General features: G+C 51.5%; 1 protein-coding gene across 1 annotated transcript; it reads right to left on the bottom strand.

The window, feature by feature from the left end:
• Positions 1-5,395: 5,395 nt before the first annotated feature.
• Positions 5,396-7,344, bottom strand: CCDC166 (coiled-coil domain containing 166). The gene is made up of 2 exons (XM_056484506.1): positions 7,247-7,344; positions 5,396-6,456 (listed from the first exon to the last, which is right to left on the bottom strand). The coding sequence occupies exon 2, from the start codon at positions 6,432-6,434 to the stop codon at positions 5,556-5,558; it is 879 nt and encodes a 292-aa protein (XP_056340481.1). The 5' UTR covers positions 6,435-6,456; positions 7,247-7,344; the 3' UTR covers positions 5,396-5,555.
• Positions 7,345-8,037: the final 693 nt, after the last annotated feature.

Here is an 8,037-nt window from a genome sequence, read left to right as displayed (position 1 = left end):
TAAATTTAATTTAAAACAGAGTGGGGCACTGTTCTGGAACAGATCTGACAGTTCTGTCCTGGGGACACTGAGTGTCTGAGGCTGCACACCTGTCCCCACCCCAGTGACTCCCCCAGGGTTTGCTGCTGCTTCTCTCCTTCCCCAGCTGCAGCATCAGTCCTGGTGCTGGTGATTACTGGGAGTTATCACCCACCCACCCTCTTTACTGGGGCCTCTTCCACAAGCAGTCAATTTTTAATCAGCCAAACTCTATCCAGGCCTCCCCTCTGGAGGTGAAATTCCCTTATCAGGAATTAACACCAGGGTGCTTTATTGCAGGGTAATTTCCCCCATGGATTTGGCAATCCCCACACTGCTGTGCCCTGGAATGTGTCACAGCCCCTTCTTTGGCTGCTGTTGAGGAAGGACAATATTTCCTGTTCCTATTTAATCAGACATCCCTGTGCTGTGAATGGATTTCTTTCTCTCCATGTGGCTCCACGGGCATGAGCAATGCCCAAAGCAGATCTCAAGTGAGTTCCTCTGTTTGCTCTTTTTCCTGCTGCCACCTCCAGAGCTCTTGGTGACACTGTGAGCTCCGCCCTTGGTTCCACATCTCCTTGTGGTTACAGTGACCAGAGTATAAACTGTACAGCAAAACCATCAGCTGCTGTCCCAGACTGGATTTCCTGGCCCCTGGGACGAGCAGAACAGTCTCTGCTGTGGCTCACAGTTGTTCTGTGATTGAGCTGTTCTGAACAGCACCCCACAGGTCTCCTGAGCCTCCCCACAAAGAGGCCCCAGGATGACTCTGATTTGGACTCCTGAGGAAGGACACACGTTCTGTAACCCAAACATGCCCCAATTTCCACCTCCCCATGGGATCTCCAGGCTTCAACAAACCCCTTTGACTTTAGTGAACCAGCAGCAGCACCAGGCTCTGGCAGTCCTGGCCCAGAGGTTTCATTTTCTTGCCCAGTTTTGGGATTCAGTTTGGCCAGCCAGGTAGGAGAGAGTTCTCTGCCCAGCTGCAAGGTCAGCTGGAGATGGGCAGGCCCTTGGTGTGCCCTGAGAATTCCTGGAGGGACTCCACGTTCCACCGGCTCTGCGGGGGGAGACGAGGACGGACAGCTGGAAATTCAAGGTATTTCTTGATTGCTTTGGGTTTTCTTTCTGGTCTTGGTTCAGTAACTGCTGTGGCTCAGGCAGGGCGCTGGATCACAGGTGAAATTCCCAAAATTGACACCACACAGGTTGGAGTCCTTTAGGGGTTAGAGTAGCTAAAGAAATGCTGATGAATTTAGGTACTGGCCCAGGTCTTGGAATTTGGGGTTTGATTGTTGTTTGATTGTCATTCTGTGCCTCCTGTACATAACTGATGTTTCCTGTCCATGTGTTTGTTAATAAGATTTCATTTCTTGCCTGTGCATCTGTCAAAAGGATTTTGGCTTGTGCCACCTCGTCCTGCATTCCCCTGTGGATCAGGACAGGGTGGATTGTGCAGGGCTGGGCTGTGTGATCCTTCCCTGTTAATTGCTCATCAGAGCTGCAAACACCAGCACTGGTGCAGGACAGAACTCCCATTCCCAATCCCAGTGTCAATGCAATGGGAGTTAAGAGAGGAGCACAATAATGATAATTACAGTGATAATTTTGGCTGTAAAGTGAGGGTGTCTGGATAGCACCAGGAGTGGGCAGCCCCAGCAGGAAGGAGATTGTCAAGAAGAGTCCCTGGTGAGAATTTTGGCTCTTTGGAAAGATTTGTGAGGGGTCCCTGGGGGTAATTTAAAGAAAAGCGAATTAATTAAATCTTGTAATCAATGGTGGCCACAATATAAATTAGAAAATGAGAGAAAAGTGGTCTGTAAACGGGACCTTACAATGTAATACTCTATTGCAGTAAAGGTTGTTCTTAAGAAGAGAAAGCAAATGGAACAAAGTCATTTACCTGGACATGTTTCTCACTCTGAGAAACAAGCCTGAATGGCAGAGAGGGTGTGGTATTAGTTTACCCCCCAAGATCCCTCAGTTTTGGCCCTGGAGAAGGATGGAGGTCAAAGAAAAATGAGAAGGTGATGTTCTGCAGGCAGGACAGGTCAGGGATGTCTTAAGCTGAGAGACAGAGGAGAAGAAGACAGTGATGTTGATCTTTTAGAATTACAATCTAATCTCCTTAGGAGAGTTCTCTTCTACTCCTCAAAGTATTGGGCCTGAGCAATGATTTTACAAGGGCAATAAACCCTTATTTTACAGGGCTTTACCTATATGCAACATCTCTCCTGGTGCTGCAGCTCAGGGGGCTTTGCCACACCAAATCTCTCCACCCTAATTTTACATACTCATTAAAATGAGCTTCTTAGCTAATACAGAACCAGCACTTCTCCTGTAAACAATTTGTGTGGCTCTGCCCCTTTCAGGGATAATTTTTATTGTCTTGGGGAGTCATAAAAATTGAGTCCCTGGGGTCATTTTCACTGAGTGCCCCAATAGCCCAGATGACCTCGACTCAAATTTTGGCTTTGGGCGGGGGAAGCCCCTTCTGTGTTACAGAACTTATCAAACTTTATCTCCTTCTTCACTGGTTCCAACCACCTTTATTGTGCTGTGTAAACACATTTACATCCCTTTATCGATTCCACTTTTGTCAGTCTTTAAGCTTTTCTTAGCACCTCCAGTGTGTGGGGAAAAGCCACACTGTGAATGGACAATTGTTGACAGAGATGTCTTGAAACTGTATCCAGGAATGTTTTGGGGTCCACACTTTTGTCATGTTCCCTAGTGGACTGTGCTAGGAACCCCTTAACTTCCTTTTAGTCTTTGTACCCCAGTTCTTATTTGAACCCTTGGTACCTGAGTCTCAAGATTTCTTACAAACCTGACCCATTCCTGGCCGGTCTCTTGGTGCCTCTGGCTCCCAACCTCTTAAATAAAATCCTTTCAACAAGCGCCACCAGCCCCTGCTTTATTGTAAGCCATTTTGACAAAACCCTTCCAGCCCCTGATTTTATTTAAAAGTCCCCTCTTCACTCGCTTTGTTTCTTCTCATGAGAAGGCGGAACTTAGGCTAGAAGAGCTCTGCACTTGCCCCATAACAATGTTACATCTAGATCATACGCCAGTCGCACACCAGCCCACCAAGCGGTGCTTACAGTCCGCTGTTCTCTCCTGGATCTTCGTGCACAAGAAATTACAGGTAATTTACTGCAGTTTTCCTCTGGGAGCTCAAATTCCTTGCCTGTGCCTTATCTGTTTTATGAATTTCATATCCCAGCGGAGACCAACAGTCACCCGAGGACACCAAAGGTGGGGGCGCCCCGTTGGGATCAGTTGTTCTCCCCCAAAAAATGGAAAGTCATCGCATCCCAGTCACCAAATTTGTTATAAGCCACTCACCATAATCGGGTAGGTCAATCAATCAGGAAATTTATTAGTTCATTCATAAGGAACAGGCAACGCAGTGCTGAGGATATAGGGAGTCTGTGCTCTGCCAGCAGGTCCATCCATCCCTGGTCGCTGTCCCTTTTGTAGGCAGTTTCTTGGTGGGCTGTGACGTGCCCACTGTGCTGGGGTGCAAGTCTGATCAAGCCCAAACATGTTGGCTAGGACTCCAGCAGCAGTGGCTACAAGCCCCCAACAGGTTTGGACAAGGCTCGAACATGTTTTCAGGTTACACTCTTAGCAAGCAGGTAACAGCAGAGACAAGCCTGCTCATGTTCAAACAAGCCCACATTTTCCTCATACATAAGACTGGATACAATTCATGATTATCATGACAAAATAATAAAAATACATAAAACAAAAAAAAAAAAAAAAAAAAAAAATCAACAATTTACAGCAAAGTGATTTAAATAAACATAATGAAATTAGATTTTCTTGTGTCTCATGTCTATGCTTTACTTTGGATTCAGTGTTCTGGTTTATATTGATTATAATGACAGGAATCACTATGTAACATTTCACTGCCCAGATGACCTCGCCTCAAATTTTGGCTTTGGGTGGGCAGTGTCCCTTCTGTGTTAGAGAACTTATCAAACTTTATCTCTTTCTTCACTGGTTCCAGCCACGTTTATTGTGCTGTGTAAACACTTTTACATCATTTTATCGTTTTTGCTTTTGTCAGTCTTTAATCTCTGCCCAGCACCTTCAGTGTGTGGGTAAAGCCACGCTGTGAAAGGCCAAGTGTCCACAGAGAAGTCTTGAAACTGTATTTGAATAAAGGAACAGAGTTCCCACAGCCATGCCCCCGTGGGGTTTCTCTCTCGGGGTTCTGGAGGGTTCAGCCTCCTTTTATCCCCAACTCTCTTCCTTTCCCCATTGCTGAGGCACCGGCAAGGTGCAGCCTTCCCAAACCACCTGCCCCACATCCCCTCAGACCTGCCATTTCCCCCCAAAATTCAGAAGTTCAGGCTGTCTGGGTTATGCAATAGACTTCGTGGGGACCCATTTCTCCTATTACCCCAAATTTTGGAAGCTCAAACTCTCTGGTGAAACCACCTGCATGATGTGACAAACTTCATGTCTTCTCATGTGGACACGTCAAGACCCATTTTGAAGACATTGACAACCATTTCTCCTAAAGACCCCGACCCACTGAGTGGTTTTTTCAAGGGCATCACCGCCCATCTTTCTATAAACTCCTGCCTTGTGTGGGTGGTGATGCCCTGGCACAGGCTGCCCATGGAAGCTGCGGCTGCCCCGTCCCTGGAAGGGCTCAAGGCCAGGGTTGGATGGGGTTTGGATCAGCCTGGCCCAGGGGAAGATGTCCCTGGCCGGGCAGGGCTGGCCCCGGACTCGCTTTAAGGTCGCTCCATCCCAAACCATTCCCGATCCCGGGGCCGCGCGCTCGGCAGCGCCAGCAGCTCGTTCTGCCGCCTGCTGGTGGCACCCGGAACTGCAGCTGCTGCCCGCGCTCGCTGCTGCCCTCCGGTGGGTAATTCCTGAACTGCAGCTGCTGCCCGCGCTCGCTGCTGCCCTCCGGTGGGCAATTCCTGAACTGCAGCTGCAGGGCGAGCTCGGGAGTCGTGCGGGCTAACGGGGGAAAACCCCCCGGTCTGGGCGGAAAAAGAGTTTCCTGATGGAAACACCAGGTGTTTTAGGAATAAATGGGTGGTGGCGACTCTGTCCCCGAGCCTTGGGCTGCTCTTTGATGTCAGAAATTCTGTCGGACCCCGAGGAGCAGCACCTGTGCCGGCTCCTCCCCAGCTTATCAGGAACAGTCTACTCCCAGGAATTCCTGGGATAGCGAGCTCCTCCTGCAACAAACAGCCCTGGGAACTCATTTTTCTGGCCCGAAGAACAACCCAAGTGGAATATTTTCGCTGTGGAACTTTCAGAGAGTTCCTGACCTGGATTGAGCTGGGATGGCAAACGAGGATGGGACTTAAAAGCCAGGCCAGGGACACCTTCCACTGCCAGGCTGCTCCAAACCCCGTCCAACCCTGGCCTCGCACCCTTCCGTGGCCAGAAGGAGAACACTGACATGGGTCTAGTCCATAAATGCATTTCACGGATTCTTGTGGCCAGAGCTCCGAGCCCTCAGCGCTTCCCCGGCCCCGAGGGCTCGGTCGCTGCCGTGTTTAGTTCCTCCAGGGCACGGCCAGGCGGTTGGGGGCCAGCGGGCCCCCCTGGCGGGCGAGCAGGGCCGGCGGTCCGAGCCGCGGGCCCCGAGCCGCCCGCTGCGCGCAGCGGGTCTCCCGCAGCAGCTGCTCCTGCTGGTCCTGCAGCTGCGTCCTGGTGTCCCGCAGCAGCTGGCAGTGCTGCAGGAGCCCCCGCAGCTCCTGCCGCAGCAGCCGGTTCTCCGCTTTCACCTGCTCCACGTGCTGGATCAGCGCCTGCAGCGCCACCTCCTCGGCGCCCCAGGTGAGCTCCCGCATCCTCTGCTGGAAGTGCTGCTCGCACTGCGCCTTGTCCTGCAGGAACTTTCTCCGCACGCCGTGCGCGTCCTCGGCGCAGCGGATCCTGGTGACCCGCAGCTCCCTCTCCAGCTCCTTCACCTTCTGCTCCGCCTGCGCCTTCTGCTCCTTGTAGGGCTCCAGCTCCCCCAGCTCCGTGCCCAGCTGCGAGGCCTCGTTCTCCGTGTCCTGCAGGGCGCTGCGCACCTCCTGCTCCTTGCCGGCGTACTGCGGGACCAGCTCCTCCCGCTGCGCCTGGATTCGGGCCAGCTCCTGGCGGTTCTGGTGGTCCAGGGTGATCACCATCCCCGGCGGGTCCTGGCTGAGCTTTGCTCGGCACGACAGGTAGGACTGGCTCTGCTCCTGAATGCCCTGGGCTTCCTTTTCCAGGCGTTTGTTGGCATGCAGGAGCTGCAGGGCTCTGCCCAGGTACGTGTCCAGGTGCTCTGTGAGGGTCCTGCTTTCCTCCTGCAGCTGCATTTTCCTCTCCCTGACAGGATCTTCCGTCTCAATTGCTTCTTTGGGTGCCTCTGCATCTTTGCTCGTCTTTGTTTTGGATGCCATGTCCCAATCAAACTGTTAAAAACTGAAACAGAAGGAAAAAAAACCAACTCAGGGAACATTTTTGCCTCAGTGTTTCCAGATGGTTCTTACAGCTGCTCAAATGTTTGACCCAAAACTGTTTGGGGTGGGAGCGCAGGTGCCATGCCTGGATTTGCATTTCCCATCCTGAATATCCTCAGGAGAAAACCAAAAATGCACATTTTAAAAGATTTCTCTCTTTTTTATAATGTTGGGATATTCCTGTATAATGTTGGGATATTCCTGCCGTTTGGAGGAAAAAGTGGAAATCTGCCCCATTCCTCCCTCACTGATTCCAGTGTTTGAAGAGGCAGCTGCATCCCAAACCAGTATCTGCTGTCCAAAACCTGTATCTCACATCCCAATTTCAGGAGATTCTCCTTTAAAAAAATTTATCAGCATTAATTTAATGAGATTCAGGTTTTTAAATACTTTTAAATCATTAATTTCAGGACTGGCTGAATTTCTGGGCTATTTATTCCACTGTAGAATGCTGGAATTCAGGATTTAGAGCTGAAGTCTGACCAGTCCGATGCTTTTAGTGAATATTTGTAATTAAAAATTCTCATTTCCTAATAAGACTCCTATCAATTCTTTAGGAAAAAAAAATGCAGAATTCCAAGGGGTGGGTGTAAAACAGAATAAATCCACAAAAATCCCAGCACAGGCTGCACTGATGCTGGAATTCTGCGGGGTTGTTGCGGGGGATGTGTGAGGGTCAGAGAATTCCCACGTCCCCGTGGGAAAAGGACAAAGCTGGGATTGTATAAGATCGGGTTTTTGAAGGCACTGACCTCCGCTGCTGTCGGGTTTTCCTGTCCCAGCGCCTCCGGCTCGCCGCGGGTCAGTCCTGGAGTGTTTGGAGCTGTGTCCATGGAGATGAGGAGGTGAGGCCACAAAGGGAGGCTGCGGGAGACACCGGCGGGGAGGGGGATCCCAGATCTGCGGGAAAAACAGGGCAAGGGGATCCCAGATCTGCGGGAGAAACCGGGCAGGGGGATCCCAGATCTGCGGGAGAAACAGGGCAGGGGGATCCCAGATCTGCGGGAGACACCGGCGGGGAGGGGGATCCCAGATCTGCGGGAGAAATCCTGCAAGGGGATCCCAAACCTTCAGGACAAACAGGCGGGGAGGGGGATCCCAGATCTATGGTGATAAACCCGGCACGGGGATCCCACACCTGAGGTGAGAAACCCAGAGGAGGATCCCAGCCCGGGCTGTTCCCCCACGGGTCTGAGCCCCAAGGAACCTCCACAGCAGGATCCTATCCCAGTGTCCAGCCTGGCCAGAGCTGACCCATGGATCCCATCCCAGTGTCCAGCCTGGCGAGAACTGACCCATGGATTACCTTCCAGTGTCCAGCCTGGCGAGAACTGACCTTCCCACTGCTGAACCTCACACCTCTGACCATCACACCACTGACCCTCACACCACTGACCCTCACCGCTGACCATCACACCACTGACCCTCACACCGCTGACCATCACACCACTGACCATCACACCTCTGACCCTCACACCGCTGACTCTCACACCTCTGACCCTCACACCTCTGACCCTCCCACCGCTGACCCTCCCACCGCTGA

Source organism: Oenanthe melanoleuca, chromosome 2 (assembly GCF_029582105.1).
Source record: "Oenanthe melanoleuca isolate GR-GAL-2019-014 chromosome 2, OMel1.0, whole genome shotgun sequence".
Classification (NCBI taxonomy): domain Eukaryota; kingdom Metazoa; phylum Chordata; class Aves; order Passeriformes; family Muscicapidae; genus Oenanthe; species Oenanthe melanoleuca.
Note: the sequence above shows the minus strand (reverse complement) of the source record. Positions and strands in the feature narration are given on the sequence as shown.

Bases quoted from the DNA above. Each gene is read 5' to 3' on its own strand.
- CCDC166 (XM_056484506.1), bottom strand. From the start codon at position 6,434: ATGGCATCCAAAACAAAGACGAGCAAAGATGCAGAGGCACCCAAAGAA.